This window comes from Oreochromis niloticus, linkage group LG11 (assembly GCF_001858045.2).
Source record: "Oreochromis niloticus isolate F11D_XX linkage group LG11, O_niloticus_UMD_NMBU, whole genome shotgun sequence".
NCBI classification, from domain to species: domain Eukaryota; kingdom Metazoa; phylum Chordata; class Actinopteri; order Cichliformes; family Cichlidae; genus Oreochromis; species Oreochromis niloticus.
Window position 1 is genome coordinate 10,759,698 of NC_031976.2, and position 18,946 is coordinate 10,778,643.

The window sequence follows — 18,946 nt, forward strand, 5'->3', positions numbered from 1 at the left end:
AGTTTTCCATCAGCACCAGATGGCAGCCTGATTCTCATTCACCTTCATCCATTTTGTTCTTTATGTTCTTGTGCATTTGTTTGTTGTAATATAATTAGGAATGAAAAATGTAATTACAGTGGAAAACTGCAAAACTGTTTTCAAACACTGAGATTTTCTGTGTTTAGGTGAATCAGCGAGTTTTGTTTCCTCACCTATACATCGGGGCTGAGATCCACTCCAGGTCCCGTCTTCCTGGCACATGCGAGTTGTTGACCCCACCAGCACGTAGGGGGCACTGCAGCTAAACGTGACCTCTGACTTGAAGATGAAACTGCGTCCTTCTCGCCTTCCTTTGGGAGGCGTCCCAGGATCACCGCAGAACTTGGCTGCAGAGGCAGAAACGTGTAATATTGCTGATACTGCTCCTGATCAACAACAGCAGCACAGATGTTTCTGTAACCATACAGGACGTATCCAGGTGCAGTGTGAAGGATATATTCTGTTCGTGTGATTACGAATGCAGAAAATGATCTAGCTCCTTTTTAAAATTCAAACATCTGTCTCTTTTCTGCTGCATAACACAAAAGGAAGACTGCATGCAGAGAGTCAACTGAAAGCACTGAGTCAGCTGAGTCTTCAGTATTATATTCACAACTAATAAGCTATGGGGGCTTCTTCTGTACCCACACATGATCAGACCACAGGAGCCGACACTGGTTTTGATTGCTGCTGTGAGCTTTGCTGTTTTTGATAGGCTTTTTATTACATCCTCTTTATTCCCGTTCCCGCCTGTAAAAATGAATGTCTCTCTATATGATCCGCAAAGTCTTCAAGGACTGAATTATTCAAATTGCATTGACATTATGCTTGTTGCACAAAGTCTTTTGCCCATTTTTTATTGCGTGTGGGCAGATGCATTGACGTCCTTGTCTCTGGATGAATTACTCTGTCTCTTTTTTTATTATTTTTTGTTTCCAACACTCAACCTTGCTGGTGAGCGCTAATGGTGGGTATGTGCATATTCATTTTGACAGCAAAGAGGGAGTGAGAGGGGGGCGACGGCTCTCAATTTGAGATCAAAATAATTAGCAAGTGAATATTAATTTCTCTGACAGGGCCTTGAGGTTAACACAACTACAGCCATCTGCTGCTGTTGCTCTCCAGGCCCCTTGTATGATATCATTTTTTTTTTTTAATGGGACTGAAGCCACAACTTCAGCAGATGATGCCCAATGGATTGCCACTGCGGCTCCCTCAATTTATTGCTTATAGACATCTAATCAAACTGACTGGAGTGATTTAGGCTGAATGGTTGTGATGTCCAGAGACAGTCTGCTAGTTTATTTTTCTGTCTTTTCTTTATTTAATGTTTGCACCTAGCAAGCCACTATAACCAAGTGGATCAGTGAAAGATACTTGTTGGATGTGGAGGATCCAGAAATGCTCAGTGCGTGAGAGTGCAGAGGCGAGAGTCACAGTCTTCAGTCACGCAGCCAGAGCACTGTGGGATCAAGTCTGTAATAAGGCAGGCGCTGCTTCTCCAGACCTGACATGTGCTGCTACATGCAGGTCTGGAGACAGAGATAAGTTCTTGTTTGCTCTTTTCCCTAAAAAAAAAAAAAAAAAAAAGCCAACAGGGTTTTCTCACTTCCAATATCTGACACAATAGATATCGAGTGAAAGAAGTGATTAGAATCCAGCCCATTCAGGGATGTCTGAATAAAGCCATTACTGGAAATACTGTTATCTGAGGAAAAAATCCTTGGATTTAGGGACGGATCTTCTCCTGGAAAATGTGTTTCCTTATCCTTTAGACCCCCAGTGAAAATGATGCATTGCGAGCTTCTGCCCCCTTGTTTGCAGCGGTTTACCCATTTTTGATATGACAGCAAGCAAAGATGCAAATACGGTTCCAGATCTGAAAAATGATTCTTGTCACTTCAAAAAAGGCATTGTAAGACTCTGTATGCAGATGGCACTTTGGAGGGTTGACAATACAGGCCAACCAGGTGACATGCACATCAGTCATGAGCTTTAGGCTGCGGGGAAATAATGTACTGTTTTATGGATATATAAGAGAAATGGCCCCAGGCCAAACCAAGCTCAGCATATTTAATGTGCCTGTGTGTTCATGTGTATGTATATGTGTGTTGATGGAAGACTGAGAGAGACTAGTCAAAGTTTTTCTCACTCTCTTTCGGCCCCACTATTTCCTTGATGAATTATCAATGCTTTAAGGTAATCAGTATGCAGAGGCCACATTCAAAGTTGCATCCTTGCAGACGCATGAACTAGCATTCTTAAACATTGAATTTAGGAGATTCCTATGTGTTGTTATAGAGCGCAGGGCCATGCATCTTAATCCTGTCTGGCTAAAGAAAGTTCAACTATTAAGAAAAGACTTGCTTTGCTGATTCATTGCACCTCCTGGAGTTTTGCTGAACTGTATTTCAAGAGAAAGTGCTGAGTTGAAGTTGATAAATTGCAGTTATATATTTTTTTTAAACAGACAGCAGTGCAGCCATGCTGTATGTATACTAAACTGCTAGGCAGTATATTTAAAATGATTTCATGCCATACAAAACATAACAAACTTATCAGGTCTGATTTGCAGCAAATCTGTACGATGTAGCTAAAAGGAATTTGATGATTCGTCCCACTGACTTTATGATTCTGTTGGGAAATCTCCTCAGTGAAGATGGTAACTTAAGAAAATATTTAAGATTATCTTTATAGTTGCAGCTAATGCACAGATACAAAAATACTGCAGGCATATGGGCATTCATAGCTTGCCTGTGAAAATGGAGAGCGTCCCAGTAATAATGGCCAGTACCATAAACAAACTTTGACCACAGAAGAATTTACTTCTAATGACTTCTCAACTGATAATAACCACCAGCGGAGACTGCTGTAGATAGTGCATTGTTGTCACTTTAAAGCACAGATAATAGCCTTTTCTACACCAAATATGATCAGCATTTTTTCCCCTTTGTCTTCCCGTTTTAATGACTCGTTTATTTTCCTTGGTAAACCTCAGTGATTTATCATATACTTGTTCCTACCGCGAGTAATGTAGCAGGAGAGCCAAGTTCTCCACAGAAGTTGGTTATTGGTCACACTCGGTGATATTTATAGTGCATTCCTCTCAATTTGTGTCAATTTAGCACAATCACTAAAGCATGAATTCTGCGTTATGAGTGATAGAGCTATTAAATAGAATTACCAATTCAAAAACAATTCTCTGCCCAGATACACTTAACAGTATCATGGAACATAAAGGTTACTCACTCACGTTGCTGCGGGAGGTTGTTTTGGGGTAGCTGATGTGGAAAAATGATTGTAGTGTGCTGAGGGATGACCCCGCTCACCATAATTGGAGTAGACAACTTCCAGACATTAATCAAGTGGAACCTTATGCATTTTACGAACAGGCGACATGTTTTACTCTTAGCAGGCGAACAAAGACACAAGCGTACCTCAATACAACACGCATTTGGTTACTCAGCTTTGCTAGAGCACTATCAGGGCATGGCGCACAAATATGGTCGTTTACAGTTAAGCAGGGTATAAATCAGAAAGCAGTGCGCGTACTGACTTACAGTAAATGACTGCTATGTGGCCACTGAGTACAGCAAATGGCTACAAGCAGTACTATGCTTCTAGTAGCGTGGCCACAAACACGAGCAGTCTGTCAGCTGCATTTCAGAGGCTAAGTACCCAAATGGGCCCGCGTTTGCCTGACTGAAGATGGCCACAAGCAATGAACTCTGTCATCAGCATCAATTACAAGAGAGCACAGCAGCAAATGCACTATTTTCAAATGGGCTCGGGGGGCTTTATAGGTTCAGTCTGTTTTGATCCAACATGTGATAATGAAATACTACAAACATCCCAATTTTCCTCTAATTCAAAACCTTGCCAAAGTAACTGTATACATAATAAAACGCTATAGCTAATAAAAAGTCGAGTATCTGACGGCAGAGATTTCTTGCACACGAGGGCTGCAATATTTAATTTGGGCGATGCAAAATTCAGCACTTCACTCAGCACAAAAGGACTGCCTATATTCAGCAGTTAAAGTGGCGATACTTCAAACAAAACAGCGGCACTCGAAGGGTTTGAGCATGATTATTTTTAGTGGCTTTTGTTTTATTCTACTTAGTCCTGACTGATATTCAGAGAGAAGCAAATGCATGTAAGTACTCTAGCCTTCTTGATATTTCATTTCTGTCCGACTGATACAATGCAAGAATGATTCAGATGACAGCGAGACACTCTTGAGCAGTCATGCATCCCAGAGGTTATTATTATGCTTGCAAAGATGATTCCGAGAAAGGTCTTAATGTAGTAAGACACACCCGACACTCCACTTGTGGCTGCGCTCGGATCATCATCATCTTCATCGTTAACATTGTAGCTTTGTTACTTAGGCTAGAGGTCAATTCACTTTTCATTTAATCAAAATGCAAAAATGAGCTTCAATTTCACGTGCTAATGATGAAATATTTATTTACGTCTTCAGAAACGGGCAGGATCTAACGTCCAACTCCTCCTCTTTGCATTTTTCCAGCCTTCATTTAAGAAAGATGTTTTTTTTAATTTACTTTAAGTGGTTTAAGGGTTAAGTATGATTGAATGCTTGCAAAAAAGACCCTGATGTTGTAACTTAGGAGATCAGATATAATCTCTGTTCTGCATCTCTGCCAGACTGTCTCATTTCATTTGTATGATCCTTAAGCAAAATTCCTTGATTTTCATTAACTTGAAGTAACCTTTTAAAGCAGCAAAAGTGGTGTATGCGGGATTTTGCCTTGGAGGGCACAACTTAAAACTAGTGTAATGAATGTGAGAAACAAAATTATATGCAGGTATAGAGCTGTCTGGAAACTCAAATACATGTAACAAAAGGATGCAAGACTTTTTTTAAGAGTCAAAAATTTCATAAGCCTGATAATGGTTAAAAATGGGCAAAAACAGAAAAAGTCAAACTAGGCTCACTGTTGAAATCACCGAGTTTCTGGCAGTCTCAGAAATGTCACCTGGTTTATTTCAGTCTAAACATAGAGAGACTTCCTGTACATTACAATCATCATGAAGGCACTGTGGGCATGAATGAACGTAGGAAATGATGACTCACGCAAGCACTGAGGCAAGTCTCCGTTCCACGTCCCGTTCCCTGTGCAGGTTAGCACAGCAGGAAAAGACAGCTCATAGCCGGGTAAACAGGTGTAACTCACGCTGGTTCCCCACTCCAGGACTGAGCCCTCAAGGAGGCCGTTGGGGATGGATGGGGGTGTAGGACATGTCACCACTGTAGGGATAGAGTGGATACGCAGGTCACAGACGTATCAGAGTATAATCAAAGCACAAATCAGAACGAATTAAGTTTGAGTCAAGGCAGTGCTTAAAAGAGGGCAAGACTCAAATTTCAAATCTCAGCAAAATCGCCAGAACTAAAAAATAGGAAATAGTTCAACTTCCCATTCTGACAGCTCATAGTACTCTCTGATTTTAAGGGGAGAATCAATAATTAGTGTGTAGCGCCACCCTCTGCAATAGTTGAGGGTGTAAAGCACAGGTGTCGAACTCCAGGCCTTGAGGGCCAGTGTCCTGCAGGTTTTAGATGTGTCCTTGATCCAACACAGCTGATTTAAATGGCTAAATGACCTCCTCAACATGTCTTGAAGTTCTCCAAGGTCTGGTAATGAACTAATCATTTGATTCAGGTGTGTTGACCCAGGGTGATAACTAAAACCTGCAGGACGCCAGCCCTCGAGGCCTGGAGTTCGACACCCCTGGTCTAAAGCGAACTTGAAGTAGTTAGAGTTATAGATAAAATTTAGTCTTTGATAGTTTACTGGAATCATGTATGGCTCACTCTTTGACATAGTCTGAATATTTGCTGGAGGAAGGTATTTTGCAAACGAAGACTCTCAGCTAAAATATAACTTACAACAAGAAAATGTTGTAATTTTGAAAATATTTGGTTTAGTAGCCTTGGATGCCAGCAGGAGAGGTCAAAGGAAACCTTGAGGAACGATTGTTTCTTTCTTCTACCTTACAGCGAAGGTGAGTTACAGTCAGCAACCAAAATGGCTGCTGACTATAACTCAAGGAGAACAGACAAACAATAATTACTGTGATTTATCTGTATTTACAAGAATACGGCTACACAGCTATAGAATCTTACATTTCAAATTGAAATGTTGCTAAATATTAAAGGCATATTAAAGGTTAAGATGGTGTAAGATGGATGTAAAAACACAGTAAACATAGTAATACACTCACTTTTCATCCAAGAAATAAAAGCTTTTATCTTTCTATTCATATACTGATGGTTAAAATGTTTCCCAGAGATCTTTTAAAAAAAAAAACAAAAAAACAAAAAAACAAGTCAGGTTAAAACTGGTCAATGTAGTGACCAAATCCCCATTACACCAAAAGCATCAAATTAAAAGCAGCAGAGGTGGCACTAATTCACCATTCTGCATAGTGTGGATTACAGCTGAAAATGAGGTCTTTAGCTCAGAGAAATAGTCTGTGTTTTGACTGTGAGCGATTTCTGTTTGGAGAATACAGAATAATTTCTGTGCAAAATGAGGGGGACATCTTGCGTCTGTGTAAGCCGTAAACTTTCAGCTCAACAAATGTAATAAATGAATGCATAATAAAGCTCAGAGTTTGTTCTGACACACTTGGAGATGAACCCGTGGGGACGCAGATGGGATATGGGTTTTAGAGATGTGAATAAATTAGTGCCGTTGCTTTATACCACTGCTATCCTCCCTCAGCACCCATCATTACCCCCAAGTCTTTTTCTCCCTTCTTTCTTTTTGGCATTCTTGAGTTTGGTTAAACACTTGAACAAACATCTGCAAACTGAAGTCGAGCCTTATTCGAGTCTTTCAACTGTGGCAAGTTCAGTTGATTAGTTTATATTTAAAATACATGCCTGCTTGTTACATATGGCTCCCTGACAGAGAAGCCTTTAATTTGCTTCATCTTATTTTCACAATTCAAAAATCAAAAAGTTGTAACAATTATCCAAGTTATGACATGAGAGTGATGCGGGGATAGAAGGCAGGCACATGACGGACAACTTCCTTGCCTCGTTAGCTCAACTTTTCATTCTCTGCACAACAAATTACAGTAAATGTGGAGCAAGCCACTGTGGGATATTCACACATCCTCTCAAAGGTGGAACTGTCTTTTGTTCTCAGTTGGCAGCAGATCCAAAATGATTTCCATATGGACATTTTGCAGCAGCATATACAGTATATATGAAGTGTGCTATAATCAGAACAGCATTTAGGACATGGTGAATAGACAATAAAAATAAGAGCAAAACCCTTCTCGTGCTTCAATCTGTTTTTTAATGTTTTGTTTGTTAACTTAATTTTGTTTCTCAAGGAGAAACAGGTTCACTTAAAATTGTTTCCCTTTGAAGTTAATGAATCAGTAAAGAGAGCCTTCAGTTTGGGATTTCCATGTTGTTGCTCTGGGGGAAAAAAGGGGCACTTCATTCTGAATTATCTCACTAAAATGCCTAGCTGGAGGCTGTAAAGTAGAAAGTAGGTTTGCGTGTGTATTTCAGTGATCTTACGGTATATCTGTGTAAAAGACACGAAAAAAACGGAATACAAAATGTATGAGTGCACGTGCGCAAGTAGGCAATTTACACAGATTAGAGGAGTAGGTCTTCTAATCCTGTAAGCACTGCATCTGAAATTACTTGCTTTAAAAAAAGCAGAGAGTGTCCCCATTTTCGTAAGTAGTTCTAAGCAGCATTAGTGCCTCTTAGCTGAACATGCCAAACCTGGGATTCAAACTGAATCCTTGCCGGGCAAGGCTTAGGATGCGTCATCACACACAAACGCTGTGGCTAAAACTGATGCTCATACACTAAGTGCAAATTTATGCCCAGGCTTGGCACATGCAAAACCTCTTTGTCTCTTTTAGTCTCAATTTTTCTCCTCTTGGCTTTCCTCTCACTTTTTTTCCTCTCCTCCCCCTCCCTTTCTTGGAATGCTAACTCAGTTTCCTGTGGCACAATCATCCAAAATCTATGACAAGATGACAGATGCCAGGTGTGACAATTTTAAAACGGCTCACCTTGACTGAACTGCAAGCACCTTCAACTTAAACCCAATCGTGAAAAATGAACAACGAAAAAACAAAAACAACAAAAAAAACTTGTACTAAAATAGGCATTGTTTTTAGTTTCACATGAAAGAAAAGAAAACAGATATTTTTCCAGTCCTTTTCTGAGATGTCCCACTGCGTAGGCTGTCAGGGAGAGTGATGATAAAAAAACCTATGATTACCAGTGTGCTTTTCTATTGCTTGCCCTAGATAGTCTTAGAAAGAGACCAAAGGACAGGAAGAGCACAGCGACAGGGGGAAAACAAAGCTTAAAACTTCTGTACTCCTTCTTTATACCCCATCCACACCGAGGAATGGAAAATTAATGTTGAGCACCCACTTAGTAATCAAAGTCCTCTCTCTCTTGCCTTTCTTTTATTCATTTATCCCATGAGAGAAATAAGTGCTATCGGAAAAGCAAAGGCAGTGGAGAGACAGAGGCAGAGGCAGGAGGGACCTTGTGGCTCACTGACTAATGCATACAGGTCAGTGGGAGCTGACAGCATTCAGGCAGTGGCAGCGCTGGGAGAAAACGTGAGTGTGCAAGCATCTGTGTCTACGTATGCATGAGAGAGACACTTCTGTAATTGAATGCCCCCGTGTGATTGTATTCAGGCACAGCGGTGTGTGAGCGAGTGTGATGAGGAGGCCTAAGCTCTGGGGTTTTGCTCCTTTCCACACCACCCCCATTAAGCGTAGCAGGATCGGGGGCCGAGTGGCTGAGTGGTTGCGGTAGCTGTCAAGGATTAGCGCTTAGAGGTTAGCAATGTCACACACTTTTAATATACACACATGGGGGTTATACACTTGCACATATACACCCATGCCCTCTGTCTTCTTTTCTCTCCCAGTTTAAACAGCTGTGGGGACCATCAATTCAACCAACAGCTTCACCGTACAATACCACACAACACGGCACGTTAATATTGAATAGCACTAATAAAATATTACAATTACTGTCAGACTGAATTTTGTAATTTTGTAATCTTCAAGACAAGGTTGAGAAGATTAGTAGGGCAAGAAGTAGCTTGGCTTAAACAGCTACTTATGAGCTCATCTATCTTTGGATCCCCCCCCCCCCAAAAAAAGTCTTATATATGGGTTACAAGTAGAAACACAAAAAACAAACTCAAAGCAGCCATTACACAGGAAGCAAACGTAATCAGGCTCTGGGTTTTTGCTGAATTTGTGTGTTTCTGATTTTCTTAAACATCCAGCAGGTTCTTATGTTTGAACCTCTCACAACCTGCCTATTTTCTCACATTTCATTTGTCCTTTCGTCTACCTCAAGAGGCCTGCTTCACTGTAACTGAGACAGCAGCCTGGGAACAGTTCCTTAGCAACAATGAGCCCCTATTAGCCTTGTGGGCTCTTCCCCTTCCTGGTGTACTCTTGAGCTGTTCGCTGCACAAGTTAATCTTCCCTGCAATACTTACTTTTGAGTGTCAAGCGCAGAAATGCTAATCTATGCCTCCACTCAGGCGTCATAAATCATGGAGTGATGTATCGCTGATGGGCGTACAACGGCTAAGTCCTCTTCCTGGATTTTCCAACTTTGATGTTAATCATAGAGTAGAATGGGCACAAACTTCAGGGAGAGGACTCCAGTGATTAACTGTTGGGGTACAATTAGAGGTATCCTTGTGGTGATAGAGAGGACTTATTAGCCATCCATCACAAGGTGTCAGAGAACTTTTAGCATTGGCTCTTTGCATTCGCAGGTGCAACTCAAGACTGGGGGATGAAATCATCATAGATAGAGATATATAGATTTTTTGTGTGTTTTAAAAAAAAATCCAGCTGAGAATGTGGCCATAGGCAGTGAAGCATAAAAAATAGCAAGATTTTTGCAATAAATGGGTGATATTTTGAGAAACACACAAAAATGGCTTTATTTCTATGTGTGTGCTTGTGGATGTGTGCGTTTCAAATATATGCACCTTATTATGCAAATAGGTTTATGTCTTTCAGTGTCATTGCCATTTGCATTATCAGTGCGCTTAAGTGAGGAGTATATGGCAGTATCTGACTACACAGGAAGCCTGTGTCACCTTTCTTGCTAATCTCATTAGATCTCTGGATGTAAGCATATACTTTAGATTGTGCGTGACAGTGTGCTGGCATGCCAAGGTTGTTACAACGCTGTCTGATGGTTATCAAGGTTGACCGTCCACCGCAGCAAGTCTTTGATACAGTGTAGGAGAAATGCGTATCTGTGGGAGGTACTTGCCTTGACATGCTGGCATGGTTCCACTCCACGTCCCATTGCTGGTGCAGGTCCTGGTGAAAGCGTTGTCCCCTCCCACCATCACATACCCCAGTTGGCACATGAACGTCACATTCTGGCCCACTGTGGTGTCGTCGCCAAACCTGAGTCCATTTGCTGGGATACCGGGATCGCCACAGGTGATCACTGCCATTGGTAGTAAAAAATAAGTGCTGCATCAGAAATCATCCTAAATGGTGTGGAGCGAACTTCAACATGAAACATAAAGCATGAAGAAGAGCCTGCTTTTCCCTCAACATTTCTATTTTCAGTCTTCCCTTGTATCATTAATCATTGGTTGCTTTCCTAATCTTGCATTGTTTATTTGTGCCACTGCGACATCACTGTGTACTTCATCATGGTTAGGATGAATCTTTTCAGGTTTAATAATGATACAGCAGTCGTACTAATATTTTATGAAATGACTGAAATATCTGTGACATTTACAGCTGTGTATGATGATCATTGCTGCACCACGACCCAAGACAGTGACAAGAACAGGAGATGTCTGCACAAAAAACACAAAAAAACTTAACGCCGCGTGTTTGCCACCAGCTAGTTGGTAATTATATGTTCGTGACTGGTAAATGTTAATTGGTTCTGAGTATTCTTTCACTCGTATGAATCAAATAGTTCTGTGCAGTCGTGAATTGCCAGAAGCAACGCTGGTTCAACTTAAGTATGACTGATCAGGGTATTGCCTTTTGCGTGATTTGGCAGGTCTGTAATGAGCTGTTGGACATGAGAGAGTAGCAATTTATTCACCTCTGAGGGACATTTATCTGTAAAAAATTACTGGAAAAACTAGCTTGGCTGCAGTTTTACAGATACGTAAAAGTACTTTTCTTCCATGTTGTTTGTATTTCAGCTGGTCTTTGTAATCGACGAGGCTACCAGTGTGGCTTCTGGATCTGAATAGTGAAGCCAGTGCACAAACACTCTGAATCTGCTTTCTTTCTAATGGAGAGCATGGGGGGACTTATCTATCCCAAAAGGAAAATGACAGCACTGTTCTCTTGAACTATGACCTCAGTAAACACTTCCCTGATGTGTTTTTGGTCATAATGGCTAGTTTTAAGTCACATTTGATACAACATTTATTTTTGTAAAATATTTTCCCATTTGCAATCAAAAAGGAAGGTAAAACAGGTTAGGTATCTGAACCGGCCAACACTGTGAATGAAAAGGTGTGTACCAATTCCCTCGGTTTCTGCATCCAGCTCTTTAATTGTTGCATCCTGCTACAAAATATCAAGATAGTGGAAGTCAGAATCCCCACCTTTGGGCTTTAAGAGTCAGCTTCACAAGCCAAAAGGTGACTACATCCACCATTTATGTGAAGTCTATGTTTGTAACAAAAGTTGCTTACTTGCACTTTTCAGAAAACTGAGATTCAGTTTATTTCATCACAATCATTAAGTTCTTAAAAAGAAAGCTACTTCCGCTGGATGAAATCCATCTCATACTGCATGTCCTGAATGGGAGCTGAGAGCAGAATACAGCGACATGGGGTTTTTAATGATACTTTTAGATACACTGAGGTTTTAGTCTGAATGTAATAATTTTGTAACTGAAAGCAACATACAAGCAGTTTCTCAAATGACTTCTAAAAGCCCACGTGACGAATAAATGATGGGTGGACCGTAATAAAGTAACAATGAATCATCATTTTATAAAGCAGCTCTTTTAGATGCTGTCTAAGGAACACAATACTTGTCGGCCTCTTAAGTATTCGAGGCATTAACATAACTAAAAATGATTTCCAGGCATCTGACATAATGTTTTGTGAAAATAAGGAATAGCTACATTGCCCATTTTGCTGTGTACATGACATAAGACTAAGTGACACCTACACTGTCATAATACTACTAACAGTAATGGTAATGTTTACTTGCACTTCTCCATTCTAGATTACACCACTCTAGTTATATAATTTGTCTAAATCAGCAGAGGAACTAATAAAAATAATAATAATGTATTTTGTGCAGTCTCTTCTTTTCATATGCCTACTCTTGGCTTCTTTTCATGGCACAATTTCTCCAAAGTAAACAGATGGCTGAGTGTTGGCCCAGTATGTTGTCAGGTCTTAACCCAGTGCTACCGCTGATGAAATTATAGTTGCCAGCCTTTATTTGATTGCTTTTTCATAGCCCTCGTTTCATCTCGGAGGCTCTAATTTGTGCATACTTATTACAAAATCTTTCCTGACTTGTTCACCTTAATGTAAGAAGTCAGTTTGATGCATATGGCTGTCACTGCTAACGCCTCCTCCCTTAAATTAATTTCTGTTTGTTTATTTTCGGTTTCTGCCAAGGAATTCAACACTTGGAGTTTTTCATTGCCGGGTAAAACCAACTTTGTATTCTGACAGAGCACATGGGAAAACCTGGATTCTTCAGTTTACGAGATTTGAAATTGATGTCACTATGTGATGAATCTAGTCTCATTTATTTTGAAAATTATCATAAAACCACAACAGCACCCTTTATGCTTGTTTGGGATGTATAGCCATTTGTTGTGTGCCTTTTCTGTTAACTGAAGCAATGCTACATGCACCATGGCTACATCCATCTTACAGATTCCTGCCCCAAATATCATAATCTGACAAAGAATAAACTGCAGTGGAGCTGGTGCTGATACATTTGATGTTTAATGTGCAGTTGTCATATTATTCCTCACCCAAAGTGGTTCTGTGGCACTGCACACAGTAACTTACTACTTAGAAATATTAAACTTGTTATCAATTTCCAGTCTAAGTCAGATAACGTAAACCATGTTTCGAATTCTAAGACTTTAGCTCTGTGATATTTGAGTACTCATGTAATAATGTAGTAATTACACTACAAGGACAAGCTTCTCTGTGGTGCATTGTGGAGGAAAGATAACATCTGGGGCTCACCAAAGCATGTAGGGTTCATTTTCTGGTAATATTGACTGTCTGAACAAAAATTTGTCTGTGAAATATTTGACAGGAAATGTGAAAATACTCAACTTCAGATAGGCTTACACCAGCCATTCCCAAAGTCAAGAGTGCTGCTGCTTTTATTTTATTTTTTTAATAAAAAAAAAAATCTGAAATCCTCACTCTAATCAAAAGAAAAAGGAAAAGTCATTTTGTTCCTTGAAAAAAACATAAAGAACACAGGCTGTTGGCATTAAATTGCAAATTGTGCCCAGTCGTATGCAAAGTGTGACCCACCTGCCACTGGGACACAAACTTCAATACAGAGCAGTAAATTTAGGTCAGAGTGACGACCTCCTGTTACCATTTTTAATTCATGTTTTATACAAATAAAGAAATTTGTATAAAAATGTAACTCAGTAATTTCAAACCTGCAGTACCAGTCTTCATTACTGGCCTAGAGGAGAAGTTTAGTGTTTACCAGTAAGATTTATCATCTTCTCAAAATGAATGTCAAATAAATTATTAGTTATTAGTTAGTATTTACTATTTAATATACTTTAATAAACACGCAGCAGATAGAGCCACTGAAAACTGCCGCTTTCAACCAGAGGTCAGCCGGCTGACTGTTAAATCACAGCGAGCTCTCAGCTGAATGTCAGTCACTAGGCATCCCCCCTTTCTTCTCCTGGAGAGCGTCTACTTTCCACTATAAACACACCCCTTTACTCAACTGCAGAGTGTCACCAGGAGTGGGTGTGTAACTTATCAGCTGTTTGGGCTGCATTTTATGGGGGCTGGCTCAGGAAAATACAAAGAAAATGAATGTTTTTGCACCAGTGTTCTGTAAATACCTGCTGTCAGTGATTCCTGGAATACTGTTTATATGTGTTAAAATCACAGATGGCCTAGAGTGGATATTTGGCCAGAGTTTGGAAGTCATTGGCCTTCTGAGGGGGGGTCAGAGAGCTGTTTGAACGATCACCTTATTGTGACAAAGGAACCCGCTGTCTGTAAAAGTTACCCTTAAAATTACTGCAGCGATTTATCAGAGATGCACAGAGCAGGGAAGGATAGTTAAAAAAAACAATGCAGGTGGTTCACGCCAGGCAATTTACTGCATAACATTTTTACAAGTTCTTTTTTTTTTTAAGTGTGTATTTATTTATTTATTTATCATCAGGATCAAGATGATTCTTTTCCATAAATTGTGAGTGGTTTTTCTCTACATTCAGGTTGAGGGCTCATATGATGATGATGATCTTTGATTGCACAATCACAAGAAACAATATAGAAAATGTATAAAATAGGTATCAGCTGTTAATAATCTCCTGATTGCATAGTTGATAAAAAAAATCATATCCTATGGGGGCAGGGAGTGCTGTTTCTATAGTCGCTCATTAGGACCAGGTTGAACAACAATAACTGTTACTTCTCTGCTACCTGTCAGCATACGGAGTTTTTCCTATAACTACGGTAAATAAATAAATGCTGCCTGTTGGACATTTATTTGCAGGACATGTACCAGTTGTTGGACTTGGAGTGTCCCATTCAGAGCACAAAAATTTTAAACTAGAGTATTAAAATAAATCGCAAAGGAGACAGACCAAGATTAGCAGCAGACAACTTGAGAAAGCATGCATATGCTATGACTGTTTATTTATTTGGAAAGCGTAACTGGCGAGAATTACCAATAGTTTTAAGCACAGTGCCAAATCTTTGTGGTTCACTCCTACACTCAGTGTTTCACTGACCTCATTAATTATCAAAAATATTCAGAAAAAAGTGCCAAATATTTCTGGCAGAAATACACACACTTATACACATTGTTGCACAATCGCAGTGCGTTCAAATTTCAATTTTGCATTTTGTAGAAGACCATTAGCAATGCAATGAAACAATCATTTTATGCTTTCATGTTCATGTTCAGAAACACAAGTCAGCAATAATCTGTCTAGCTTGTTCGGTGTACACAACCCATATTTTATTTGCTGCAAACATACATCTATATCAATATTTTATAGAAAGGCTGATAGTGTCAAAATGAAAGAATCCCTGAACAAATTTTAACGGTGTAAATAAATAGCGCAACAAGCCACTAAAGGAATGCGCCTCCACACTGCTCCCCCTGGTGGTTACACAAGACATTACCACTGGTTTTCCTAAATACTACTTAGGGGTGTTACTACTCATGGTTGCATCACCCACGTCACAGATATCATTACAAGCACCCATCACCCGGCAATCGGCCAAGATTCCACCAGGCGCCCATCACGATCCCGTCACTGACGAGGCGGCCATTATAAGTGGCTGTATCTGTACGAGTGAGTATTTATCTATCTGCATTGTTACTGAATCACAACAACTCAAAGAACAGACACAGTTTGACATCTTCAAGATAAAAAGTCATAGACAAAGAATGATAAATAAAACCTGTTTTTTGCATGTTATTCTACAAGTTTTCAAATTTCAGGCAACAAAAACAAGAAACCCTGGCTTTCACATGCTGCGTCACATATGCTCATGGTCTGGATTGTAGCAGCTGGGCTTCTGAATCTGTACTAAGATTATGCACAGTATATATGAATGTTCACTGCATATTTTGTGTTGCCACATTTTATATGCACAGTTCATTTGAAGCCACCAAAATTACACATTATCTTCAATTAAGCATGGCACATCTCTTCAAACCCATGTCAGAAGCAGATGGCATAAATCAAAGACAGCTCCTAAAGATTTTAGCCGGTGTCAAGTGACCATCTTGTGAGGAGGTGGAAAAGTCGCAGAAAGAAAGAGAGGAAAAAATGTGTGTACACAGTTGTAAATGTTTAATTATGCATGTCTATCTATGGGAAGTGAAAACTCAAGTTAAGCAAGCACAGTGCACAACAGCTGCAGGCTACCGACTTCAACAATTTAACTTAACTATGCAGCTTCTTCATTCGGTGCACTTACTTGCTAAGAAAACAGACTGCTGTGAGAAATTAAGTCAATAAGCTGCTTCCAGTAAATCTTCATTAACATTTTCTTCTTGCTTCTTGGAAGTTTAATATTGTTTTCTGTACTGTGACATACTTTGGGAATGTTAGTGACATATACTCATATTCTATGAGGTGGATAGGCTGAGATGGAAGCAGGTGATACACTGTGGTGACCCCTAAAGGGAGCAGCCGAAAGACGAAGTAGTAGAAGAAGAACAAGAAGTGACACATGATGCTATATCATTGATTTTCTTTTTTCTAAAGCAATGGGAGTCGACCAATTACTTAGTATATTTTAGCTACTTAGGAAAAAAGAACTCCAATTTGAAGAAACAGATCGCTTCAGAAATGCCTTCATGTACAGTAATCCCTCTGCACCACTTGGGGAATCCAACACTACACTTAAACTGACAGAGAAACGCACTGACAAGAGAAGCGAAAATATGATGATAGCAGAGAAATCAACCGAATTAGAGTGTATTAAACGGCAAATATTCTCACTTTTAAGAAAAAATCCCTGTTCACCATTTATTTGACAAAGTGCTTTTATGGCTTTAGTTCACAATTCACTGAGCAACTCTCTTTCCTTAATACACTTCATCTCATTTGCTAATTTCTGAACATGCTCTATAAATTTCATGTATCATCCGTTAAGAGTTTCTGGGGGAAAAAAATAAAGTTCAAACTTTTCTCTCTCCCCTTGAGAGTGTTGTGTGACTTTGATCTGGTAACCTACATGATCGATTACCCATGAACCGTGAAAATGATTGCCTCCTTAATGAAGGCACAGTGAGCCAATCCTGGCATCCTAAGTGTTGATGTCCCTGAATTGACCACTAAACTTTAATGTGAAGTGATAGTACAAAAGAGAACAAGTTTGGGGATGAGCACGCTCCAAAGTGGGAAAAAGAGCCAAGAAAGCTCCTCTGCTTTACTGCGTGTTTGATCATTATTATTCAAACCCTTTTTTTCCCCCCAGTCGTTCGCTCTCTTCACTCCTTCCCTGTGCATATCTCTCCAGAGACCCATTTCAATCCAGAATTGAAAATTACGTCCATACCATTTATCTTTTTCTTGTCATTCAATAACAAGCGAAAAGAATAAGGAAGAGAGAATATGGGGACTTTCAGAGAGAAGAACAATGTGTAATTTTGTTTCAAAGTCATCCTGATGCAAACTGAATATAGATTCGAATACTTCTTAATTACTCTGAGGCTCATTTGCCAAGATCGAGACAATAAAAACTGCCTGACATCTTTGATGATTCACTGGAAGAACAGGCTCAAAGAGATTTGTCCTATTTGATATCATATATTTCAGCACCGCTACCACGTGATTTCAGATGAAAGAGGGCACAACATCACGTTCAATGACCATCGTGTTCAACTTGATCATACATTCTACAAAGCACGAGAATGGCTGCTGATTCAATCTGCTATGCTAACAGTACATTTGCTCTGCATTATTGTGCTGATCATCCTTTTCCACATTCAATTTGTGTTTACCCATCACACCCAGAGGAGTGCCTAATCGTTCTTGTCCTATTTTCTAACTTTTTCTTCGTGTGCGCGTGTGTTCCAGTTCTTGGGTAACAAATTCAACGACTGCCAGACGTAAGTGTGACTGAACTAAATGTGATTAACGAAGCAACACTGAAATCTGTAAGATGTGTGTTCCCTGTTCACCGTAGTGACAGAATTTGGACTATGCCTGACCACATCTTATTGATCAGACACCGATCACGGCATAGCCTTTAACAGTGACTACTGACACAGCTGCTCTTCTTTTCATTAGATAACGATAATGTGAACGCTGTGCAGCGGAGCGGCCTTTTAAAGAAATTCACCATGACTACGAGACACAACTAGGGATGGGTATCGAAAACCGGTTCTTGTTGAGAACCGGTTCCCACTGTTTCAATTCCTTGGAATTGTTTGCCATTTTTGCAAACGATTCCCTTATCGATTCCAGTCGCCCCGAATGACGTCACCACGTTGCGGAGCGTCATTTACCTGGCAGGAAACATGGCGGCTCAAACGCTCAAAAGTTTGGTTATACTTTACGAGAACGGATGACAACAGGGCAACTTGCAATACTTGCAAAGTAGATATTTCATTTAAAGGTGGAAACACTACGAATATGCAAAAGCATTTGCTCACAAAACACGCGATGACCTTAAATGAATGTCGTGTTTTTAATTCCGCTCCGGACTCGTGAATCTCAACCCAGCAGCAGCGGTAACGTTTGCACGTCCTCTCCCATTAATACGACAGGTAAATAATCAGCTAACAGTGCATATTATGTTAGCGCGATCTGCCTTATTACAAAACCTGCCATTACTGTGCGTTGCATTTAGGTGATCATGATGAGACAGACAGAGTCTGGCTCAGATGCTGACAGTTCTCGCTGCAGTCTACCGGTAGCGTCTCCTTTCAGGCCAGGATAGACGAATGTCACCGAGCAGTGACTAAGTTTGTGGTCAAAGGCTTGCACCCATTTGCCACAGCAGATGCCCCCGATTTTCAGTAAGTGAATGTGTTTAATTGTAGGCAGGGACATTACTGGATATTCTTGTGTAATTGCTACAGAATAATTTATGTTATACTTTGTTATTGCTACAGAAGAATATTTATTTTATTATTTTACATTTCCATTTTTTTTTTCCTGGGGACC

The 18,946-nt window shown here is 40.0% G+C and overlaps 1 protein-coding gene across 11 annotated transcripts in view; it reads right to left on the bottom strand.

Annotated features, from left to right (window-relative positions):
• The window catches only part of LOC100705316 (CUB and sushi domain-containing protein 3), a 240,882-nt gene that overhangs the window by 16,330 nt on the left and 205,606 nt on the right, over positions 1-18,946 (bottom strand). For all 11 annotated transcript variants that reach the window (XR_003222198.1, XM_025911532.1, XM_025911534.1 and 8 more), the window contains 3 exons: positions 10,355-10,537; positions 5,120-5,293; positions 195-368 (listed from right to left, as the gene is read on the bottom strand). Coding sequence is in view for 10 of the 11 variants with exons in the window: in XM_025911532.1 (XP_025767317.1) it covers positions 195-368; positions 5,120-5,293; positions 10,355-10,537 (531 nt within the window). In the remaining variant the exon portion in view is untranslated. The remainder of the gene's footprint in view (positions 1-194; positions 369-5,119; positions 5,294-10,354; positions 10,538-18,946) is intronic.